Here is a 26,231-nt window from a genome sequence, read left to right as displayed (position 1 = left end):
TGCATATTTTTTTTTCCCAGAAACTGACCCGTCCTGGCAAGTATTCATCCGTGTTAAAAGCTGTGACAACTAGCCCCGGTTACTCTGTGTGTTGTTGTGTTGCTCCTGCAGTCTGAAGCAGATGGCTGAGTGTGTGAGACAGATGTTGGTTACAAACCTCACAGCTGGACGATGTGTCGGACAACACCCAGAGGAACCGGACGGCCCAAACACACGAGACTGAAGAAACCCTCAGAAAACAGAGGCTTCAGCACTTTGGGTCGTCTCTGGAGAGTTACACATCAGACTGTGTTCATCCACAGACATCAGATTGAGTTTAAACTTACAGCTCAGCTTCATCCACACCGTGATGCTTCGACTTCCAGAAGAACTACACTTCCATCTTTTTGCATGAAGTTTGGAATAATTCAGATTTTTTTATGTTTTTTTATGTTTTTGAAATAAGTCTCTTCTGCTTACTAAGGCGACATTTATTCGATTGAAAATAAGTTACAAAAATGTTAAATATTATTATCTTTTAAATATTATTATTTATTTTATTTTTGTTTGTGAAAACCATCATTACATTTTTCAGGATTCACAGATGAATATGAAGTTCAAAAGAACAGTGTTTATTTAAAATATGTATTTTAAGACATGTTAAATGTCTTTACTGTCACTTTTGATCAAAACGTCCTTGTATTCTTATCTTTCATTCTTTCTTTCTTTTTGTAACAGAAATGAATCACATTTACATGTCATAGCATCTCTACTAAATTCTACACCCTCAATATTATGGCAATTTAAGGTTTTTATTAATCTGCACGAGTTTTCCAGGTCTAGAAATCACAAAATTCCCTCATATAAAACAGTTTTCCCTAGAGGAAATCCCGATTCTTCAATGAAAAGCAGCTGTTGAGGAATGTCTTGATTTCCTTTGTTTTATTTTATTATTCAGAAGTAATGACGACTATCTGAACAGCGCCCTCCAGCGGATGCCTCGATTATACTACGTTTAAAGTCCTATATTATTATTATTATTTTTATGACTCATTAACAGTATATATGGAATGTTGTTTATTTCCTGTATATTTGTGTGTAATGTCAAAATAAACTTTTAAGCACCGCCTGAAAAAATTTACAACAATAAACTTAAACAAAAACAAAATAAAACAACAACGATAACATTATAAATAAATAAATAATTGGGAAAAATTAGACAGATCACATTAGAATAAACATGAGCATAGTTAAGGGATCTTGTTTTTCTGGCTGTAGTTTCAGGTGAGACGCTGCGTCATGACGACAGCACGACACTCACGCACCGGACTGACGTACTCCGACGGCGCGTCGCGCTCAGGGCGAATAAAAAACTCTCAATCCACCGGGACCGTCATCACCGAACCCAGGCTCCGTGATTTCGCCTGCACTAACAGCGCCTGGAGACGTTTTCCAGCCGCGTCTGAACACTTCAAAGTGTCTCGGATTTCGGGAATGTCAGGAATAAACTTCCTGCTGAGCTTCATCCGCCCGGAGTTTCACTGAAGGTGCGCTGAACTAGTGAGTGACCGTCTGAGATGGACAATCATCGCTCTTCTGCCTCAAGGAAGCTTCTTTTATGTGTTTTAACTGCGTTTCATGTGTCTGAAAGGCTTTATTAGAGCTGTCATCTTAAATATGTGCCTCATGAACCGGGAATATCGGCTGTGAGGGTCTAGAATTGAGGGTTGCCAGGTCCGAGCTATTCCCGCGGTTTCGGATTACTTTAACACTGTTGTTGTTGTTATTTTTAACCAATAAATAACGTGAGATTTAGTACATGTAAAACGGATTTTATTAAGGGAAATATGCCAAAAACATGTATTTTATTTCTATAACTCAATTTGTACGGGTGGATGCCCCCCTTGAAACGCATTAGTACGGGTTTATTTGTGAAGACCTGGCACCCCTGGACTCTAGAAACCCGCATCTAGTCGGTGAACTCTGACTTTGTTGTTAATGAATGCTGATTTACAGGTTTGCTTTGAGCTGTAAGTCTCTAATTGGATTTAATTCAGTCCCCGCTGCTCTGATAGAGTTTAATTTACACTTGTAGAGTCTCAGAGTTAATGATTACTGTGATTAAACCACAGTAACCAGAAATTAACCATGTTTTTGCTACACTAACCACAGCTTAACCAGAGTTTTTGGAGTAAAACTGTGGTTATACAAAAAAGAAAGAAAGTAAACATGGCTACTCCGCTTATACTATAATAATACCATCCTAAGGGATTTGTATTGGTTTATTTTTTTATTTATTTTTTTATAACTGATAAGAGTTTGATTCACACTTGTAGTACAAATATTTCATGTGTCGCAGTATAAATATGGCATGTGTAATATATTCTAAGAGGGTTTTCCTGCAGCTGTAGGGAAGGTGTGTGTGTCTGTGTGTTCACGTGTGTGTGTGTGTGTGTGTGTGTGTGTCGTGGTGATCTCCTGCAGGATGTGGATCTGAAGATGAGCGTGACGTCGTGGTTCCTGGTGAGCAGCTCTGGCTCGCGTCATCGTTTGCCTCGTGAGATGATCTTTGTGGGTCGAGAGGACTGTGAGCTCATGCTGCAGGTCAGACTTTAAACACACTTACAAAATAGTCTGAATAGTTTTATTTATTCATGTTGCTACAGAATCTAGCAGTTACTTTAAAACAAAGTATTATGTAAGTGCTATGTCTATTTAATCCTTTACCCTGCTACAGTTTACTGAAATGCACAGCAGGGTTATTATATATAAAAAAAAAAATGTTTGGTTATTATATTAAACAAAAACTAAGACTATTAAAAATTGTTTAAAAAGTAGGGTTATTGTAGTAAACTACAAATTTGTGTTATAGTACACTAAAACCATAAAAAAATTGTTATAGTAAACTAACCGTAAAAAATACAACATTTGTATTATAGAAAATGAAAGCCATAAAAAAATAAAAAACTGTGTTATAGTCAACTAAAACCATTAAAAAATATATTGTTATAGTTAACTAAAACCATAAAAAAAAATTGTTAAAGAAAAACGAAAACCATAAACAAAAAAAAAGTAGAGTTATAATAGTAAACGAAAAACATTTGTTTAAAAATTGTTATAGTAAACTAACCCCCCCCCTCAAAATTTTTTTTTTTAAAGTAAACTAAAACCATAATTTTTCTTTAAAGTAGGGTTATTATAGTAAAATAAAATCATAAAAAATTAAGCATTTTGTGTTCTAGTAAACTAAAACCATAAAAAGTAAAGCTGTTATAGTGAACTAAAACTTAAACCATAAAAAATCATTAAAAAATATATAAATACAATTTTAATTGAAATAAAATACTAAACTTCTTTGACTTCATCTTGTTTGCCAAAGCAATATTTTGCATTTTGATTTAGCTTAAAGGCCATGTTGCAGGTTAACCACCACTTTCGATTAATGGGTACATAAATCACTCAAGATATGTATATTATTTTTTAAAATGTCTCAAAAATGGGCTTAAAGACCTATTTTTGTAAGTTTTTGGTATTAACGTTTTTTTTACGCAACTCGGTGATGACGTGATGTTGGGGAGAAGTCGAGGAAAGGTAGCCTCAGTCTAGTATGATGCAGTATTCTAGGCAACCCGTGTTTTTCCAACCTTAAACCCGTGAAAGTGCACTGGAACGGCAATCAAACCCGTGACTTCCCACCCGTGAACTCGTGTCTCGTACTAGATCGATGTACTCCGAGTTCCGAGGTCACACAGCACGCCAAACAACGATGACAGCCCATACGAATAATTCTGCCTGCGGATGCAGTGTTTATGCAAGTAGTACACGTTGAAAAAACGATTTTAGGTCAATGCAACGTTGCAATAAAATAAATAATCTAGTTACAATTCCTTGCGCTCAGAAAGTTTGACGTAACTTGCCTGGAACGGTACAAAGTCGTTAGTAGTAGTGGTATGAAATAGTGATTACGAGCTCAAAAACCTGCCTGGAACGCAGCATCAGAACGTGACTGACTGGGATGAGGAAGAGGTGGCGAGAGCAAACATGTATGATGCCCGCAGCCGTGTAATTTCTATCGAGCCAGTCGTGAGAGGGCAAATAAGGAATTGCCAAGAACTGATGTCCGTCAAAGCCTGTAATGCATGGTCCGAGGAGAACGAGTGGAGAGTTGGTGAAGTGTCCTGGTGAGTTGCTATCATTTAGCATCGCAGCAATGAGCACTGGAGCTAGTTTACGAGCAGCAGTGCGCAATAACGACACACACACACACACTCACATATATATAATTTTTTTTTTTTTTTACTGTCATTGAGTAGCACCGAGTGAAAAAGAAAAACTATGTTTTCTTTATATCTAGTGGCAGTGATCATGACGTTAGTTCAGATAAGTATCGGTAACCTTTGTCATAGTGTCGTAGTACTGGTAAACTTTGTCTTTTTCATCTAGAAATAGAAGGCATCATGCTAGCTATACTGACGTTTCTAAGCGTTTATCTCTTCCTCCAGTGAATCTATCTATCTATATCTATGTATTTATCTATAATCTGCGCTATCTGAATACTCTCGTCTACCACTCGTCTCTCTAGTCACTCTCAATGCTCTCAAGGCGGCTTTGGTAAATTCTCTCCCCGACGTGACGTGATGCAATGCATTGTGGGGGAAAGGAGACCGCTGCAAGATAGTACCTACTTTTTCGTATTATATTCCGTTTTGTGATACCCAACAACATAAAATACAATGGATAACTGTTTAAATGTGTATTACCAACAAGCAAACTGCACAAATTCGTTAAAAAATTTACCTTGCAACACAGCCTTTAACTTAAAATAACAAAATCTAAAACTGAAATAAATTAATACAACTATATAGATGTATTTAAGCACATTTTTTAAAAGAAATTAAAATGTAAAAAAAAAAACATTTTACAAAAAAAGTCTGTCTGTTGTCCTCTGTCTGTTGTCCTCTCTCTGTTCTGTCTGTTGTTCTCTGTCTGCTGTCCTCTGTCTGTCTGTTGTCCTCTGTCTGTTCTGTCTGTTGTCCTCTGTCTGTTCTGTCTGCTGTCCTCTGTCTGTCTGTTATCCTCTGTCTGTTCTGTCTGTTGTCCTCTGTCTGTTCTGTCTGCTGTCCTCTGTCTGTTGTCCTCTGTCTGTTCTGTCTGTTGTCCTCTGTCTGTTCTGTCTGTTGTCCTCTGTCTGTTGTTCTCTCTCTGTTCTGTCTGTTGTCCTCTGTCTGTTGTTCTCTGTCTGTTGTCCTCTCTCTGTTTTGTCTGTTGTTCTCTGTCTGTTGTCCTCTCTCTGTTCTGTCTGTTGTCCTCTCTCTGTTCTGTCTGTTGTCCTCTGTCTGTTCTGTCTGTTGTTCTCTGTCTGTTGTCCTCTCTCTGTTCTGTCTGCTGTCCTCTGTCTGTTGTCCTCTCTCTGTTCTGTCTGTTGTTCTCTGTCTGCTGTCCTCTGTCTGTCTGTTGTCCTCTGTCTGTTCTGTCTGCTGTCCTCTGTCTGTCTGTTGTCCTCTGTCTGTTCTGTCTGTTGTCCTCTGTCTGTTGTCCTCTCTCTGTTCTGTCTGTTGTCCTCTGTCTGTTGTCCTCTCTCTGTTCTGTCTGCTGTCCTCTGTCTGTTGTCCTCTCTCTGTTCTGTCTGCTGTCCTCTGTCTGTTGTCCTCTGTCTGTTCTGTCTGTTGTCCTCTGTCTGTTGTCCTCTCTCTGTTCTGTCTGCTGTCCTCTGTCTGTTGTCCTCTCTCTGTTCTGTCTGTTGTCCTCTGTCTGTTCTGTCTGTTGTCCTCTGTCTGTTGTCCTCTCTCTGTTCTGTCTGTTGTCCTCTGTCTGTTGTCCTCTGTCTGTTGTCCTCTGTCTGTTGTCCTCTGTCTGTTCTGTCTGTTGTCCTCTGTCTGTTGTCCTCTCTCTGTTCTGTCTGTTGTTCTCTGTCTGTTGTCCTCTGTCTGTTGTCCTCTGTCTGTTCTGTCTGTTGTCCTCTGTCTGTTGTCCTCTCTCTGTTCTGTCTGTTGTTCTCTGTCTGCTGTCCTCTGTCTGTCTGTTGTCCTCTGTCTGTTCTGTCTGTTGTCCTCTGTCTGTTGTTCTCTCTCTGTTCTGTCTGTTGTCCTCTGTCTGTTGTCCTCTCTCTGTTCTGTCTGTTGTTCTCTGTCTGTTGTCCTCTCTCTGTTCTGTCTGTTGTCCTCTGTCTGTTCTGTCTGTTGTCCTCTGTCTGTTCTGTCTGTTGTCCTCTGTCTGTTGTCCTCTGTCTGTTCTATCTGCTGACCTCTGTCTGCTGTGTTCTGTCTGTCGTCTGTTGTTCTCTGTCTGCTGTCCTCTGTCTGTTGTCCTCTCTCTGTTCTGTCTGTTGTTCTCTGTCTGTTGTCCTCTCTCTGTTCTGTCTGTTGTCCTCTGTCTGTTCTGTCTGTTGTCCTCTGTCTGTTCTGTCTGTTGTCCTCTGTCTGTTGTCCTCTGTCTGTTCTATCTGCTGACCTCTGTCTGCTGTGTTCTGTCTGTCGTCTGCTGTCCTCTGTCTGCTGTCCTCTGTCTGTTGTCCTCTGTCTGTTCTGTCTGCTGTCCTCTGTCTGTTGTCCTCTGTCTGTTCTATCTGCTGACCTCTGTCTGCTGTGTTCTGTCTGTCGTCTGTTGTTCTCTGTCTGCTGTCCTCTGTCTGTTGTCCTCTCTCTGTTCTGTCTATTGTCCTCTGTCTGTTGTTCTCTATCTGTTCTATCTGCTGACCTCTGTCTGCTGTGTTCTGTCTGTCGTCTGTTGTTCTCTGTCTGCTGTCCTCTGTCTGTTGTCCTCTGTGTGTTGTCCTCTGTCTGTTCTGTCTGTTGTCCTCTGTCTGTTGTCCTCTCTCTGTTCTGTCTATTGTCCTCTGTCTGTTGTTCTCTATCTGTTCTATCTGCTGACCTCTGTCTGCTGTGTTCTGTCTGTCGTCTGTTGTCCTCTGTCCATTCTGTATGTTGTCCTCGGTCTGTTGTTCTATCTGTTGTTCTGCTGACACTAGAAAGCAGTGTTTTGACTCTTGTTTATACGGTTCTTTTCATCTGTCGTTAATTTAATGCGTCCCTCTCACTCGTCCCTGTCAAAAGCCTCTTCCTGTCTATTCAAGGTCTCTCGGCCTCTCCCTTTCCGTTTATGAATCACATTCCTCACCAGCCACCAGAGTATGTTCAACCACGTCATTATGACTCAAACATGTTATGCAATGACACTGCATGCAACTTAAATGTATAAATAAACCCTGTACTTAAATCCATATGATGCATGCACAACATGCATGAACACTTGGTTAAATTCACAACAGTGAAGTCCCAGTAGATTTGAACAATGAGCACCAATGAGGCTGTTAATGAATGTGGGTCGATCTGCTTTGATGCATGTAGACGGCTGACTCTGATAATGCTGGTTAATTGTGCCTTCTTGTGGCCAAATGTAAATGTTTGTATCTAAGTTTACTGCTGGGATTTTCTCCATGGATTAGAGCGTTTTCTGCTCTTGTACGCTGACAATATTGTGCTTTGTTCTTAAAGCTGCAGACAGGATCTTTTAAAGCCCTCTGTCCCACTGTGTAAAGATCTTAACAGGCGTTTTATCACTAAAGTTTGTGTTCTGGTCCTTTGTAGTGAATGCATTGGATTTGCATGCATGTTTATGTAATGATAAGATGCTTTCTGTTCTTTGCACCTTTGCAGTCTCGCAGTGTGGACAAACAACACGCCGTGATCAACTACGACGCGTCTGCAGATGAGCACCTGGTCAAAGACTTGGGCAGCCTCAACGGGGTCAGTTCACCGGGTCCCCTGCATGCTTTTGAAGTTTCTGCATGCACAAAACCAAATATGGATTTTATATAGGGCAGCTTTAATTCGTTAAAATGCATGCAGTTTTATAAAACAGTGGACAGTTAGAAGTGCACCTTGCATTGCTGCTGCATAAAATCACATTGCAACAGCATCTCTCACACGTCCAATGCATGGTGCATTTTCGACATAATGTGATTTATCAACTAGACTTTGAAAAATGTCTTGCAAATGCTTGTTTTACTCTTTAAGCGATGTTTAAGTTTCTGCATGCACAAATGTTTAAAATTATTAGTGCAATTTTGACCAGTAGTATTTAATTTTTTTCAAACCTGCAAATACAGATTTGGATAAAATCAGCACCGATGTGTCCTCTGTGTGTTTTACAAGAGCTTTAGTGCATGCATTCACGAATGCATGTATGGATTTCATATAAGATTGCTTGAATTGGTTAAAATTATTAATGCAATTTTGACAAATAGGGTGATTTACAAACTAGAATTTGAAAAACACCATGCATTTGACGTCTGAGAACGCGTGTGTAAAATCATTGCAACAGCAGCTCTCATGCATGTTTTACAAACTTTTCGGTTTCTGCATACACAAATGCGAATATGCAATATTTTATATAAGGCTGCTCGATTTGGTTAAAATTAATGCAGTTTTAACAAATCATGTGACTTACAAACTACACATTTTTTAAAACACCAGGCACAGCGTGTTTTACTCTTAAAGCACTGCAGATTCTGCATGCAAATATGGGTTTGATTTGGTTGAAATTAATGCATTTTTGACAAATAAGGTGTTTTTTGAAGAACGTCTCTCATTAAGAACATGTTTAAAATCACATCAAAACAGCAGCTCTCATGCATGTTTCTGCTTTTATCAGACTATCTGTAGTAATTGCATCCATCATTTTTAACCGAATCGAGCATCCCATGCTTGCACTTGAGGATGCATGAACTCAAGCTCTTGTGAAACATGCAGAGGATGCACGAAAAGTGAATTTTAGTATGATTTCAACAACAATATAATAAATGCTTTCCCACATTCTTTGCAAGAACCGATGTGTAAAACCTTTTTAATATGGCTTTGCACTTGGTATGCAAAGATGAAAATAAAGTGAGCTTTGAGTCGAAATATCACGTCAGTTTGAAAGATGTAGAAAAATGTATATTGTATAATCACAATTTGTTTCCATCACCAGACCTTCGTGAATGACCTTCGCATCCCTGATCAGACCTACATCACCCTGAAGTTATCAGACGTCATTCGCTTCGGATACGATATCCTTTGACTCAGGCTTTTAGATTCTGCTCTCTAACCCTGTCGAGAAACTGAGTAACCTTGCAGAAAAACCATGTGATAATGAGCAGAAGTGTTTGTGCCCCGCTCGATAGAAACGATGCTGCGTCTCGTCGTTGATCTTGAGGTTTTGTCCTGCTGTTGTTGTCTCTCTCTGATTATTATGGGATAGTTTGTGTGTTTGTTCTTGACCGTTCACACACTCACACATCTACATCCTGGAGAGAAGCCAGCACAAAGTGCCCGAGGAAGCCCTCAAGGTAGATTTGGCTCTTATTTCACATCATCTCTGTTTTCCTGCCCATTCATAGGAATATTCTGGATTATTTATGCTGTTTGTTATCGTTAGTTAATAAAATATTATGTCACGTAAGCTCAGGCCTGTTAAATATTAAAATCAAGTTAAAATATATATATATATATTTTTATACCAAATATAGTTTATACTGATGTTAACAATATTGTAAAAATGTTACCAAAAGCAGAAGTGTGCTGTTTGTGTTTTTGTCAAAGTACTTTTTTTTTCTTTTTTAATCTATAGTGTAATAGTAGTAATAATAATAATAATAATAATAATAATAATATAGACAATTTGTTTATTAATTTAGTGTTATTGTAAAATTTATTTAATAATATTGTTAGAATTATTAAATTGTTTAAATTATAAATATATATACATTTATTATAATTTATTCTAGTTATTAATAATCATAATAATTTGTTAGTCTGTGTTTATTTTATTATTTTATTTATTATTATTATAGAATAAAAAAATAAATGTTAAATGTATTATGATTCTATTAATAAATAATGCAATATTGTTTCGTATTATTATATATTTAATAATATTGTTAGAATTATTAAATTGTCAATGTCAGCGCTTATTATTATTATTATTATTATTATTGTATTGAATAAAAAATAAAATGTTGAAAATTTATTATTATTAAATATTGCAATATTGTTTAGTATTATTATTATTATTATTATTATTACATTTATTTAATAATATTGTTAGAATTATTAAATTGTTTAAATTCTAAATTTATACATTTACTATCATTTATACTAGTTAATAATAATCATAATAAATTGTCAATGTCAGCGTTTATTATTATTATTATTATTATTAAAAAATTTTTTTTAGAAAATGTATTCTAATAAAATATTGTTATTATTACTGCTATTATCGTAGCATTTATTAAATTGTTTAAAATATTATTTTAAAATAAACATTACTTTTTTAGGCAGATTAAATGCATTTGTATTTATACTTGTGTTTATAGTCATAAAGTTGTAAATAAAACTCTAATCTAAATTGTTTGTTGATTTATTGATGCGTTGTTTGTTTTTACAGTTGTTGTGTGTTGAGAGATTACTCGTATAAATGTTTATTTTATTCTGAATTCAGCATGAGAGATACACCAGTCAACTTCAGCTGAGTCAAGAGACGCCGGGAACCAAGAAACACGTTCAGACGGACGAGAGAAGACCAAACTCAGACAAAAGCGAGCAGAAAATCATCACAGGTGACGTGAAGCTCTCTGAGCTGATTTGAGCTCATGCATTCAATTCAAGTTTATTTATTTTATTTTTTTTGTATAGCGCTTTTTTTTTACAATACGAATCATTACAAAGCAATCAGTTGCATCTCAGTTTGGGAGAAAAATAGAATTTTTTGTGGATAATGTTTTCTCAGAAGTCTAAGTGAACAACTAATTGGACTAATTAAAAGATAACCAATTGATAAAATAATTAAATACGATATTTGTTTGATGTTTTAGTTATTTTAGTACATTAAACTAAATTATTATAATAAATGTTGTCTTGGCACCAAGCTGAAATCTTTTATTTTATTATCCGAGTTAAGATTTAGTTTATTTCTAGGAATGGAAAAGTAAATTTTTTAAATAATTAAAACTATATATAAAAAAACAAAAAGATTAAATATTTAATTTGTTTACATGCATGTCATGTATTATATGTCGACATTAGCCTAAATATGTAAATGTGTTGTTAAATTATTGCTATAATAACTCGCTGTTAATATTTCCACTGACAGAAAGTTAGGAAATCCTTGGCATAGTGGCATACTGTTTTAAATAATAAATAAATCTTATGTAGTTTACGGATAAAAAAAATAAAAACGTTTTGGTTTTTTATCTATTTGTATAATTTGTATTCATTATTATTCAACTGATTTTAATTTATTTTCTATGGTTTTTCTATTTTTTTTTTTAATTATTATTATTTTATTTTTTTTAGTCACCAGTTCATTTCAATAATTTAATAAGTAAACGTAAGATCTCAGAGATAATATTTCAGCTGAAAAAACTCTGGAAATCCCAGGTGTAGTAGATTATATGTTTAAAAAGATCAATGTTTTGTAGTTTACTTCTGGTCCTGCCCAACTGACTCATGGGATTGAATCATGTTTAGTGTTTGTCTCCTCCTTCTGAACTCAGTTTTAATGCTAAAGTTCATTTACACTGGAGTCAGAAACTGTTGCATTACAGACACAAGAGTGCAACATAATAACATTGTTCCATTGTTCTCTGTTGATGGCAAAACTGTCGTCGTGGCAACAGTGTCTGTAGATTAACCCTGCAGTTGCTGGTTTGGGCCGCTCTGATTGGATGGAGTCGAGACGGTCTGCCATTTGTTAAATTACTGTTGTTTTTCTAGCAGCTTCAGGACAGACATGTATAATGTGCTTGAGAGTTTTGCCAAACATTTCATTTAGTTTTAAATCAAGCTTCTGTGCTCACTAGCTCTGACATGAATGCTGCTTAAAAATAGTTTGGTTCTTTTTTAACATGGAAAGTGAATAGAACTTTGAATTTATTTATTTACTCATTTGATTCTTATTTATTAGTAAAAAAATTTATTCATCTAGTATTTCATTCATATGTTTTGCTTATATTTTATTTAATTGTTACATTTTTATTTTTTATAATCTGTTTTGAATAGTTTTTGTATTTTTATTTGAATTGTAATTTATTGGCTTCTATTTCTAAAATTCTAAAACCAGTTTATTTAATTTATTTTTTTATTTTATAATTTTTATTAATTTGGGTTGTATTCATTTTATGATTTGTATTAATCTAATAAAAAATAAAAAAAAATTGATGCTTTGATTTTTTTTTTTTTATATTTTTTGTTTTAAAATTGTAATTTTTTTTATTACAGAAGTCATATCAGGTTAATAAAATATTTATTTTTGTTTATTTTTATTATTTTTATTAATCTAGTATTTAGTGATTTTTCATGTATTATTTAGCATAGTTTTTTATTTTATTTGTAATTTATTAATTTTTAATTTTCTTTTTTTTTTTTTTTTATATCTCACCAGTTAATTTTATTCATTTATTTTTTTTTACTTATTTTTGTTTATTAAGCATTACATTTAATTATTTTGTATTATTTTTATTAATAATAATAATAATAATATGTATTAATTTATTGACTTTAGAAATTGTGTCGTTCTAATATCAGAAGTTGTTGGTTTGCTCGAACTCTTTCTTGTCCCTCGTCTCTCTTCAGATCCGTCCGTGTCCAGACCCACTCCTCTGTACGGTCAGCCGTCCTGGTGGGGTGAGGATGATGAAGATGAAGCTCAGCGCTGTGATCCGAGCGTCCATGAGCATCTCACAGGTCTGGACGTCAGCTTCCAGATGCTTTTTAAAGTCTATTAAATGCATGGACAGGAAAGCTCCTGAGGAATTCAGAGCTTTAAAACACATCAGACTGGCGAGTTCAGATGGATTAGCGGCCGTCTTAGTCCTGTGAGATGCTCATTGTGTTTTCCCTCCAGTCTTAAATACGTTTTCTTCAGATTAAACATCAGTTTGTTCCAGTTCGGTCTTAGTTTAGTGCTTTGTTTCATTGTTAAAGACAAACAGGAGTCCGCTTTGGTTTAAATCTCAATGCTTTTATTACATTGTTATACACTCTTTAGACTGATGCTTGCTCTTATAATATCTCCTCTCCTGCGTTTACTAACCAGTCATGATGTGATTCATCGATAAATCTCCTCCAGATTTGAATCCAAACTCAGATTGGAGGAGATTTATTGGTTTCTGTTTCATCGTGTCGATAGCACCTATAGTGAAAGATGTTTTATGCACCAGTGTAATTGTACACGTGTTACACCTGTGTAAGATCGACCTGAAGTACTTGTCCTTACTAAGGTTTTCTCACAGCAGGAGTGCGGGAAGTAATCTTAAGAAGTTAATTAGCTCTTCTGTGAGTCTCACCTGCTTCCAGATGCATCCTGATCCGGCTTAGTTTGTAGTGAAGGGTGCTTTCGAAAATACTGATTCTGTAAAGCTTCGAAACCCAGTTCATTTCATTTATTTATTTTTATTATTATTTTTAATTAATCTAATATAAGTTTATTTTTTTATTTGATTTTTTTTTTTTTTTTAGAATATTTTTGTTAGTTTGTGGTATTTATTTGTAGTATATTTTTTTATTAAACTATTAAATATATTTTTAATTGATTTTAATTTTGTATAGTTTATTTTTTATTTTAAATTTATTATTTTTTTTCTTCTTTACAATAAGTATTCTTTTTATTATTTTTATTATCTGTCTTTGCAGTTAGTTTGTAACTAACTTAATTCTAAAATACTGATTCTGTAAATCTTGTTTACTCCTTAATGTCACCAGATCATTTTATTTTATTTTTATTTATTTTATTTTATTTGAATTGTATTTATGATTTTTTTTTATTATTATTTCTTTTGTTTGTTTGTTTTTTTTTTTTCAATTGTAATTTTTTTTTTATTTTTATTTTTTTAAAGTTTATAATATTTATAGTATTTTTTTTTTATTAGTGATCGGTGCAAAACCCTGTGGAAATTTTAGTAAATCCATGAACCCATTGTTTTTACCTGATCAAGAATCAGTTTTATAATATAAACACATTATATCAAGTATTATAGTAGTTTTACTTGTATAAGTAGTTGGCTTGATTACCCAAACCTTCCATAAAACACAAAACAAACTCCTGCGAATTAATAAAATAATATAATGTCTACAGATGAATTTTAATAATTACTCTTCTTTTTTTAAGCAACTGGTTTATAAAAGGTAAAGTTATTATTTTTAATTTACTAAAAACATTTTAAAACTTTTTTTTTTGTTGCTTAAAATAAATGTAAGCTGCAGTAAAATGTAATGAAATATACTTTCTAAAGGTGTGACAATTAATAGATAAGTATTATATTGTATGTAAATGTGGTTTACTCATATTCATGAGATCATATTCATGCTTTAAGAGGCATAACTAATGCAATACAAATACTTTTATAATGGATTAGATATAATGGCTTCAAATGTTACCAAAAATAATTCAAAATATTAATACACTATGAAAGATATTTAAATAACACTGCTAAAAGGTGTCATTATTCATGTTTGGGCTGAGTTTTCATTGCGTTGAAACACGTGCACGATTTCATGTGATTCAAAAAGTGAATCATTTTGTGAAAAAATTTATTTAGGGTTTCCAAAAATACTCAATTTACTGTTCGTTTATATAATCAATCATTACCGCGTATGTCTTCTCACAGAAAACCACACGGATTGTACCAAACGTGAGCTCAGCGTTTCTCCAGATGAACTTCAGGACAAACACGGTTTCTCTTACCACAAGGAACCAAGTTACTTTGAGATCCCCACAAAGGAGATCCATTCAAAGCCCAAAACTGCTTCCCAGGAAGTCCAAGAGATTCCCACAAAAGACACGGAGCACAAACCCCCCGCCAAGCCCTCGGTGGTTCAGGGCCATGCCTCCTTCACCATCGAGTTTGATGAACAAACCCCTGGAAAGATGAAGATCAAGGACCACTTCACCAAGCCCTCCATCCGCCAGAGCAGGAAACCCATCAAGGAGTCGATAGCCAAGCTCCCGGAAGTGATGTCAGTGGAAAACAAAGTGGCTGATTGGTTGTTTCAGAGTGATGCTACTATGATGAGGAGTCTAGAAGAGCAGTCTGGGTCAGACGAGCTCTTGAACAAGACTTTCAAAGGTGATAGACAACAGAAAATCAATTTTTAAATAGTTGTAAAGACTATCTGAGAAATTATATGGATTAATCTTTTTTTTTTTTTTTATGTGTTTTGGACTTCCGTTCACTCACTAAATGTTGCTTCTTGAAGACGTTTTCCTTTTGAATGCAGATTTCGTATAGAAATGTGTTCCTGATATTCACTTCCATAGAGTTGCGGAAGATAAATATTACTTAATTTAGTAAAATCTGTATAGTTAATTTTTTTTTATTTGACATAAAATTTGCAACAATTCCTAAAGCGTTAGAAATAAGTTTTTAGTTCAATAATACCACTTAATTTCTTTTTTTTTTTATTCAAGAATTTATCATTTTAAAATTCTTTTTATTTTAAAGCTTTAATAATTTTGTTTTTTATTTAATAATAAAAAAATGAACATGGAAAATAGAAAAATACAATAAAAATGAATGAACTTTTTTACCTTGTTTTCCATTTTCATTTTAGTAAATTTTTATTGTGATTTATTTTTATTTAATTTTATTTCGGGTTAAACTAAATGAAAATGAGAAATGTTGCATTTAGGGGTGCACGATAAATATCGGCCGATAATTAATGTCTCGTCAGTAAAACCGATAATCTATTCGGATATATATCGTGCACCCTTAGTTGCATTGGCAGCTAGCTAAAATAAAATTAAGGTTTTTTAAATTTCAGTTAACATTTATTTTATTTCAATTAATGTTTTTTTATGGTTTTAGTTTAACAATAATAGCCCTGATGAGATGATTTGCTGATTTGATAATTATATTAACGGTCTCATGGTTTAAACTCTGTGAGCTTGTGTTTCTAGATGAAAACGGTTTTCAGATATATCTGGAGGCTAAATGTTGACCTGTAACTTGTTATTTCTAGATGCACACCATCTTGAAGTCCTTGATTTTGAAGAATCAGAAAAAACTCAAATGGTTCAGTCAGTGTCCAACTCTGTATCACAAAAGATCGATCAGCATCTGGATGGAGAAGATTACCCAAATAACTACACACCAGATTCAAAGAGCCAAGGCAAACCGGATCCCCAGCAAGCTTTTGTGATCGAGATCTTTGGCGATACTCAACGGAAAAAGCGCTCGCAGTCGTTCACCAATAACATGTGTTCTCCCGACTTCCAGTCTTCTCTAAAAAGCAAATTAGACAAACGGAAAAATGGAGAACGGTCCAGCAATAATCCACCCACACAGCAGTTCACGATTCCCCTCAAAGGTTCAGATGGTCCTCAGCGGGCCGGATCTCTCAGACGAGAAAAGACCGAAATCCGTATGAGCACCTCTGACTTCAGCTCCCGCTCTGCATCTAAAACTTTCGGCAGCGTCGGCCGGAGGTCCAAATTATCGCAGGACTTTGCTGCGGAGTTGCTTAGGGTGTCGAAACCCAGTCCTGCTCCCACATGGGACAAGAACTCGACTTGGATGAAGACCCCATCTTCTAATGTTGGACCCTCCGTGACAAATCAGAGTTTTCCTGCTACGTCTCATACAGTGAATCAGTCAATCAGATCTCCCTCTGCACCAATGGAAGACAACAATACAGAGGCTAAAACTTTGGTTACCAAGCAGCAGGAAGAGGAGGACAGTTTAAGTGATGCAGGTACCTACACCATTGAAGCTGAAAGTCAAGACAAAGAGGTTGTGGAGGCACGAAGCTTGATCGATCAGGTACTTGACATCAGATTCAAGGAACCGATATATCGGTCTGTTACTTGGCTGATATGCACTGTAAAACCTAACGCTAGCATTTTATAACATTTCAAGCTTGTTTTTAATAGAGGTCAACCGATATATCAGCCGATATTTGGCTTTTTGTTTTAATATATATCGGCATCCATTGGCCATCCTCTTTTTTTAATTTTTGGCTGATATGCACTGTAAACCTTAATGCTAATGTTTTCTAACATTTCAAGCTTGTTTTAAGTAGTGGTCAACAAACCAGTGGTCAACCGATATATATATATTTTTTTTTACTATCTTTGAATTAAATGTTGTGATATCATATAAATCGGCTTTATATCAGCCATCAACCACTTACAAATATCGACATCACCTTTGAAAAAAATCCATATACTTCGTCCACTAGTTTTGAATAATTCATCCAGTCAAGAGTCAAGGAGTTCCAGTCATTTGGGAACAAACATATTCATGCATGCTTTATCATTAACAGGTGTTTGGTGTTGGTGACAACAGCCAAACCTCAACAGTTAAGCCTATAGTTGCTGACACTGAGGGTCACGATAGTCTTCTACTCAGTGAGAATAGCTTAGGCCCAAAATTGGGTCTATACTCAACAGACCTTGGTGACACAGCCAAGGGTCCTGTACAGGTAAACTCACTCCGGATCTTGGGCATCAGTAGATCTATCTGTCATCTTACTCAATCAGTGTGATTTGGATCTTTCTTTGGGATCTTCTCAAAGCTGTTTTGATGACTTGATGTCTTTTGCCTCTTTTCTGCTTCTGGATGATTATGGGATGGGTGATTTGAATCTTTGAAGAGCCTGATCCCTTTTTATGGTTGAGATATTTTCATTTGGTATATAATGATATATAACTTCAGAATTTGTGTAATCAGTTTTTGATATTATATTTAATGTTGAATAAGGTTTCTGGAACATTCAGACAGTAAATAATGTTAAGGATCAATAAAAATGTTATATGACATTAATAATAATTATTATTGTTATTTTAATAATTTTTATTGATCTTTCACATTCATATGCTTTTATTTAACAGACCGATACTATCAAGCCTAACAATTTTATTTTATTAAAAATTAGGGATTTTTTTATTATTTTTTTTTATTAGAAATTAAATTTAACTTCATATAAAATAGCTGTAGATTAACATTATGAGAGTATTAATAAATATTTGGACAATATTAATTCAGATATTTACAATGATTTTTTTAATATTTCTGGTTGGATCTAGAAGGATTTAATTCAAAGTTTACTTAAAATATATGATACACAGGGCAAGTTTACTTCTATAGGATATTTCATACACTGTTTTAAATAAAATAATTTAATAAAATAAAGAGAAAATTCTAACTATTTTTTTTTTATCAAAGAAATGTAAAATGTGTGTATAATATATATATATATATATATATATATATATATATATATATATATATATATATATATATATATATATATATATATATATATATATATAGAGGCTGTTTCTTGAAATGATTTCAATTGATATTTTCACAAATATTTGCAATATTTGTTCTTAGCAGTTCTGAGAACTAAATTTTTAGTTTGACTTGAAAGATAAACTTACTTAACAGATAAAGTGAGAATATCTCAACATGACTGGGTTTCCATTTTTAAAATGCTATGATGTAGTAAGCATTTGCATCTAATCAGTCAGTTTTCTCTTTTCTACAGATGCAGTCGACGACAACATTAACGCCCAAAGGCACTAGGTGGATTTCTCATTGGGCCAGTTTGGCTGACACCTATTCAGACTCTGGTCCTGCTTCAGGACTGTTTGATATGCCAACACAGGTTGATCTTTCCACCGGAGGTATGGATACTTTGCTTGGTTCAATAGTTTTCTTGCCTTTTGTCTTTTCTAGCGAATTCATTTACCCTGTTTGTTTTAAAGCTGTTGAAAAGAACATCCACCAGGTCATGCTTAACCGAAGGTCTGACTACTCTGAATCAGGCCAGAGCAGCAGATCAAGACGAGTTCTGCCTCAGGTTCCTTCAAAGGAAAAGATCCAGACACCCACGATACACATCCAGCCGGACACTTACCTGTCTGGTGTGGAGAAGAGTTTGCAAGATCTGAAGCAAAAGTGGGATCCAAGGAAACTGAGCGTACAAGATGATCTAGATCCGGACAGCTTGAGCGACGCCAGCAAATCTGATGATGGCTCTGTGGTTGAGCAATGCAGGACGACTCCTGATTCGACCCAGAAGACATGGAACCGGTCTATGAAGACCAGTCCAGAAGAGGCAAAAGACCAGGATTCACCTATCAAGTTCTCCACAGCAACGTTAACACGACAGCAGGGCAACCTTAGCAAAAGCTACTGTTCACCACCCAACATTGATCAATCAGTTGACTCTCTTGGTGGAGACAATTCAGTTTCCATTGTTAGACAGGAAAGTTATACCACAGAAAGGGCTAGCGACAACATCCACATGTCCAGATTGCCCCAGATATCTAGTCAACCTTCTAAAGATGCTTTTAAAGGTGTAAGCAATCAAGAGACTCATTCCTACCTCAAAAACAATGAGCATGTTCTAGCATCTCTGGAAGCCAAGCTTCTGGAGCAACACCAGCATCAAGACAAAAACGGTCTGGAGGAATCCCTCTCGGGAGAATCGGACACATCTAGTACAATCAGTGGGAAAAACGCTTCCGTTTCTGTGCCTAGGAAGCCAGTGGTCCTCAAAGGACTCTTAATAGGTTTCAGAAAACATAAGACCTTTGATGATCCATCGTCTGAGAAGAGCCAATCCGGGATAAAGGACAGCGATGGCAAGGTAGATCCAGGCAAGAATCGTTTTCTGCTCCGTCGTAACCTCAGTTCTCAAGACTTTGGGGCTGATGTTCAAAGTCCCACCACACAACACTTGCCAGACGCCGTCTCCGACCAAGAATCAAGTTCACTACCTTCCAAAAAGTACACTATTCCTCTTCAAAAGGAAGGTACGAGCAAATCGAAAGTACACACTGCTTTAGCTCGCTCCAGTAGCCTCTCCGCTCCAAAACCGACAAGGGCTTCGATGCTTCGTCGAGCCCGTTTGGGTGAAGCCTCCGACAACGAAAGCACAGAAACCGATCGGACGTCTCAAAACTCTGACGTCAACCCCTCGGCAAACAGTCGAGGCACTCAGGAGAGCAAGAAGCTTTCACGATTGGACATGTTGGCTCTACCCAGGAAAAGGACGAGCTCCTTTAACACACCAAGTGATGCAGAGTCTTCCAAGAGCCGGACGGGATTTTCAAACCGCAGCACAGAGTCAAGCAACACTGTGCGGAAAGCTTCATTGCTGGATCCCAAGGCTCTTCTACGGAAGGTTTCCAATGCCATGAACAGACAGCCAATCATCCGCGGACGCTCAAGCAGTGCCAAATACGCCAGTAGCAGTGACAGTAAGTATCATGCTGCTGAAAGAGTTTTCTGTTCGCTTGTTCCATAGTAAGATTACCAGAAGGTTGTTCAAATGTTAGGCAAATGTTTCCTAGATGGCTATTTTGGCTTTGCATCCATTTATCAGAGTGATGAGCTTCCAAAATAACAAAAGTACAAGACATTTCTGATCTAAAATCAAGTTCTTTCACTGTCTCTGAATGTATCTTCCATTGGTCATTGACTTGATTTGTGTGCATTTGTTTAAGCAACAACTGGGCCAATGACCATCTTCGACTAACAAGACCATGGTATTAGTTTCCAATTTTACTAATGTTTGAAGTAGCAGATAACCAGATTACAATACTTAAAACTTAACAGGCAAATTGTGAAAATCAAGGTAATTAATATTAACCGTTCTTCTGGGCAGTTGAACCCTATTGATGAATGGGAAGTGGTTTTTGGTTTTTCGGGTGTCTTCTCACATCTCTGTCTCTTTCTCCTCTTGCTTTTTTTATTTTGGTTTCTCTCCCATCCTTGGTGTACCAAACACTCCTCATTCCCAATTTCCTGGGCCAAGGCTCCAGGAGGCATCAGAAGGGTTCAGACTACGCCTCCACCTCGGAGGACGACTATGAGTCTAACCATAGCACCCCTAAACATAAACGCTCCCATCATTCAGGATCCCAGCAGAACCCCAGAATCCAGCCGGCAGGTCCGATGCGAGCCATGCCCTGCTCGAAAGACTCCGAGGGGGAAGGACACGAGAGCGACGCCTTCCAGAACTGGACGTCTCATAGCGCTGAGATCGCCAGGTGGGGAAACAACAATATAGGACTAATTGGCCTAATTATTTAGATAATTAATCGAATGATTATTAGTCTATTCAACGATTATGTAAACGATTAATCGATTACCGTATTTTTCGGACTATAAGTCGCACCTGAGTATAAGTCGCATCAGTCCAAAAATACGTCATGATGAGGAAAAAAACATAAGTCGCACTGGACTATAATTTATTTAGAACCAAGAGAAAGCATTACCATCTACAGTCGTGAGAGGGCGCTCTATGATATCAAGTGTAGACTACAGGAGCACTGAGCAGCATAGAGCGCCCTCTCGTGGCTGTAGACGGTAATGTTTTCTCTTGGTTCATGTCTCTTAGTTCATTTCTCTTGGTTCATGTCAAATTAATTTTGATAAATAAGTCACACCTGACTATAAGTCGCAGGACCACCCAAACTATGAAAAAAAGTGTGACTTATAGTCCGGAAAATACGGTAATTGGGATTATTCCAAGGAATTATTGACAATTCTTTCACCGATTATTTGAATAATCTGCGATTGTTTCAACGATTAATCGGCTAATCGATGTTTGTTCCAATGACTTATCAACGGTTGTTTCAATGATTAATTGACTAATCTGCAATTGTTCCTTCAACTTATTGATGATTGTTTTTATGATTAAGCCTAATTTACTAATCTACAATTGTTTCAACAATTAAATGTAAAATTATTTTGACGATTAATCAACTAATTTGCAACTTTTCCGACAGTTAATCGGTAGGCTTTGATCATTGAGCTTTTGCATTTAGTTAAAATATTGAGTTATACATATTCTAACTAATACTTAAAGCAAGGTGACAGAACCGTATAATTCCAAGGGGATGATATATGAAAAATTTAATTACTGATTTAATAATGCGGTTAGCATTGCATTATTATATACTTTATTAAACTATAGATAAGACAATTTCAGATTAACCATATATTGTCATAGTTGTGTTTATTAGTCACGTCGAATTAATGAAAGCAGTTAAATCAGTTTATTCAGATGCAGGGTTTCTTCTTAATTTTATATTATAGGCATATTTGGGATTTTTCCCCGTGTGAGAGCGCCCTCTGGCCTTCGGATGGAGATTTACTGCTGATCACAGAACCGTGCTTCACTAAAGATACTCATGAAAATCGCAGCTTTTGCCTCATCGCGTCTATGATTTCATTTTCAATTTATCATGCAGCCCTAACAGAAAGTCAATTAATTATAATTGAAAGTAACACTGATACTGTTTTTTTGTTTAATGCTATAAAGCTGAATGTAGCCATCTGCAAACTTAGACACATTGCTATTATCAGATGCTTTCTTAACTTCTTTTTTCTCACTGTTGTCATATTTGCTGTGTTTTATTTTATTATTGAGAGGGAAGCGCCCAGCACATATTTACACCTTCATCTAAACATCACTCAGAGCAGCGTCGGGATGCTCGCTAACTGTAAATTACTTATTTTAACCCCTAAGCGAAGAGCGAAAATGAACTTCGCAATAAGTATATTTGGGGTCTTTACTCATGGCAGCATTTTTGTTTGTAGTTTTGTAAAACTCTTACATTCTCATGAGCTCCGTCGTCTTCTGTTGAATTGCCTCTAGGAGGGCTGAATTAGTCTTGCGCTACAGCGCCACTCTGGTCAAACGGTGTTACTGCAGGCCCTTACATTAGGGCATATGATACTGTTCAGCAACAAATATATTCGACTAATCATTTCAGATCTATACCAGAATGACACACTTATAAAATCAGCAATCCATTTTATTCCAATTTTATTAAAAAAATAATTGGCAAATTAACCATATTTCGTTTTACTTAAAATCTCAATCAGCTCTTCTCTTCCAGAGCTATAGCACTAGGTATAATAATCATGCAGAAAGGAGAAGCTTCCAGTTCTGTTTCTCAGTAAATAAGTTACATAATGACAAAAATAACTTCTTCTTATGGTTTTAATTCAAGCATGATTCTGTTACTTCAAAAAATGATTACTTGTTACATCTAATGCTTTATTTTAACTGTGATTTTATAATGTTTTTGATGTCAATTAAAAAAAAAAAAAAAATCCAAATAATGCATATTCTTTGTTAGATTGAGTCAAGACTTAGCCAAAGATTTGGCTATTCTGGCCCAAGAGATTCATGATGTTGCTGGAGACACAGAAGCTCAGAGTGCTTCAACAGACAAGACGGGACCAGACACATCTACCCATGAAGAGGTACCGTTCATAATGTTTCTACGTTCAACAGGGAGGCTTTTATTTGATCAAGAATACAGTAAAAATAGTGAAATGTTTTTACAATTTAAATTAGCTGTTTTCTATGTGAATATCTGTTAAAACATAATTTATTTCTGTGATTTAAAAGCTGAAATTTCAGTATCATTGCTCCATTCTTCAGTGTCACATGATCTGAGAATTTTACAGAGAGTGATTTTCTACTTGAGAAACGTTTCAGAATTCCTGAATATTAAGTATGCTGTTGTTTTCATGCTCTTTCAGTTGCGGCACCAGATTCCAGAAGCCGGTCTGAATTTCCAGAAGGAATCTCCTGCTGCGACGGCTGACGAGTCTGAGCACATCGTTAGTAATGGACAGCGCATGAGAGCTAACGAGGTAGCAGCGCTTCTCTTCTCTTCAGGTTTACATCAGGAGTTGTAACTCTATTTGACCTTTAACTCTCCTCCTCCTCCTTCAGCTTACACTGAACAATACGATGCTGAATCCAGTGTCCCAACTGTCTCTCGCCATCAGGGAAAACACAGAGCAACTGACCGAGAAAATCAAGTAAGACTTGTTTGCCGTTCACATGTACTTATTATGATACATATGTTTATATGCTGTATTGTTTTTCCTGTATTCTTCTGTTTTTCTGGTATTTTGCGTTTTTTCCTGTATTCTTCTGTTTTTCCTGTATTCTTCTGTTTTTCCTGTATTCTTCTGTTTTTCCTGTATTTTTCAGTTTTTCCTGTATTATTCTGTTTTTCCTGTATTCTTCGTTTTTTTCCTGTATTTTTCAGTTTTTCCTGTATTCTTCAGTTTATCCTGTATTCTTCATTTTTTTCCTGTATTCTTCGTTTTTTTCCTGTATTTTTCAGTTTTTCCTGTATACTTCGTTTTTTTCCTGTATACTTATGTTTTTCCTGTATTCTTCGTTTTTTTCCTGTATTTTTCAGTTTTTCCTGTATACTTCTGTTTTTCCTGTATTCTTCTGTTTTTCCTGTATTTCAGTTTTTCCTGTATTCTTCAGTTTATCCTGTATTCTTCGTTTTTTTCCTGTATTCTTCGTTTTTTTCCTGTATTTTTCAGTTTTTCCTGTATACTTCTGTTTTTCCTGTATTCTTCTGTTTTTTTCCTGTATACTTCTGTTTTTCCTGTATTCTTCGTTTTTTTCCTGTATACTTATGTTTTTCCTGTATTCTTCGTTTTTTTCCTGTATTCTTCTGTTTTTCCTGTATTTTTCAGTTTTTCATGTATTCTTCGTTTTTTTTCCTGTATTTTTCTGTTTTTCCTGTATTCTGTTTTTTGTATTTTTCTGTCTAAGCAGTTTGAAAAGGTGCATAAAATGTATAAGTTTATTATTATTACTGGGATGTAATGTACAGGTTTCATTCTCGTATCTATTCTTTCAGGATTTTATTTCATAATAAAATGGATGTTTTGGAAGAAATTGAAGCGAACATCAATAAAGCTGATGATTCTCCACCACTGAAAACATCAAACAAGGTGTGTGTCTTTTATTCCTCCCTTTAAAATTTTACAGAGTGCTTTGTATTTATTTATTAATTTATTTTATTTATATTATTTATTATTTATATAATATATTTTATTTATTTTTTAATTCAGGGGCTGTATTAGAGAAGCAGTAAATGATCGTGGTTCATATCAGTGTTATTTTAGTATAATTCATATACTATTATATTTTTATTATTATTTTGAATTATTTAATTTTTATATTTTATGTTATCATTTTTTATTTTAGTTTCACTAATTTTGTTGTGTTTGTCTTTTTTTTTTTTATAAAATGTGTTTCCAAACATAAACTTAATAAAAAGGGGTTAAAATAAAATGTATTTTTTTCCACTTAATACTGCTTTTACTTTTTTATGCTTCTTTTTTTAGTTAACTGTGGTTCATATCTAAATATTTCTAATGCTCAATGGTTTTAAATCAATAAAAAGGTTTTGCTCGTCTTGTAGGAAATTGCATCAATCCTCCGAGAGCTGCAGAGAGTCCAGAAACAGCTGGAAGGTCAGTACATCCAAACATAACACTTTTTTTATTTAATTTTTTACCAGTTCCCACACACTCAGAAAAAAAGGTACAAAAGTTGTCACACAACACACAACACCTTTGTACCTTTTGAAAAGGAACCGCCCCAGTGACAGCTTTTGTACCTTTTTTTTTTTATTCTTTCTGAGAGTGCAGTGTGTGTGATATTAACCCTCACTCGTGTCTCCTTCAGTCATCAACACAGTCATCGATCCTCGAGGAAACCCTGATCTCAGTCGCACGCTTGCTTCGGCCGGGGTCCGTGGTTCCAGAGCCGCGTCCCATCGCCGCATGTTTGGGAGCACAGACCCGGAGACTCCCCCGATGTGACGACACGCTCCCAAAAACCATCACTAGTCACTTTGAGATGATCTCAGTCGAATCAAACCTCTTTCTCATGTTTGACACACATTTGCACTTTTCTATTCCTCACAACAAGCCTGGATGGAGATCTCATCTGCTTGTAGCTTTGAGAAACTGAAGGATCTGGCATTAAATGTAAAAACACTGGTGTTGATTTTCTTTCTTTGTTATATCGATGGTTGTTTATGGATATGTACGGTTAAGTAATTTATATGATTATTTAAATCACTTTGTCTCTGTTGGACGGTGTTTGTATGTTAAAGATTAATAAAGAATTAAAATGCACGAGTTTTGTCTTTTTACTGCAAACAACCTGAAAGTGCATGCTGAGATGCATATTTAGGTTTTATATATATATATATATGTATATGTTTGTGTGTGTTACCAGTTTTTTTTTTTTTTTTCAGTATTTATTTATTTTTTTGATTTTTGTCTGATTTGAGTTTAATATCATAAACGCTTTACAACCAAAAAAATAAATAAATAAAAAACATGTTACTTTAAATAAAATGAAAATGAACTGAAATTGAAACTGAAACTGAAATATATAATATAATACAAGTTATATAAATAT

The 26,231-nt window shown here is 35.2% G+C and overlaps 1 protein-coding gene across 7 annotated transcripts; it reads left to right on the top strand.

Annotated features, from left to right (window-relative positions):
* The first annotated feature begins 1,314 nt into the window (after positions 1-1,314).
* Positions 1,315-25,942, top strand: LOC127933563 (centrosomal protein of 170 kDa protein B). 7 transcript variants are annotated; one of them, XM_052530609.1, is made up of 19 exons: positions 1,315-1,526; positions 2,464-2,583; positions 7,635-7,724; positions 8,950-9,029; positions 9,250-9,307; positions 10,459-10,576; positions 12,591-12,701; positions 14,624-15,082; positions 15,975-16,774; positions 17,277-17,435; positions 18,504-18,642; positions 18,724-20,223; positions 20,781-21,015; positions 23,116-23,242; positions 23,525-23,638; positions 23,721-23,809; positions 24,655-24,748; positions 25,222-25,273; positions 25,488-25,942. In XM_052530609.1, the coding sequence occupies exons 2-19, from the start codon at positions 2,479-2,481 to the stop codon at positions 25,622-25,624; spliced, it is 4,467 nt and encodes a 1,488-aa protein (XP_052386569.1). In that variant the 5' UTR covers positions 1,315-1,526; positions 2,464-2,478; the 3' UTR covers positions 25,625-25,942. The 7 variants fall into 7 exon arrangements, with proteins under 7 accessions (XP_052386569.1, XP_052386571.1, XP_052386572.1 ...); XM_052530611.1 differs by having other exon boundaries at positions 1,315-1,539; positions 18,510-18,642; XM_052530612.1 differs by having other exon boundaries at positions 1,315-1,539; positions 20,883-21,015.
* The last annotated feature ends 289 nt before the right edge of the window (positions 25,943-26,231 follow it).

Source organism: Carassius gibelio, chromosome A17 (assembly GCF_023724105.1).
Source record: "Carassius gibelio isolate Cgi1373 ecotype wild population from Czech Republic chromosome A17, carGib1.2-hapl.c, whole genome shotgun sequence".
In the NCBI taxonomy this organism is placed as follows: Eukaryota; Metazoa; Chordata; class Actinopteri; order Cypriniformes; family Cyprinidae; genus Carassius; species Carassius gibelio.
The sequence above is the reverse complement of the archived record's forward strand: the minus strand, read 5'-3'. Positions and strand labels throughout refer to the sequence as shown.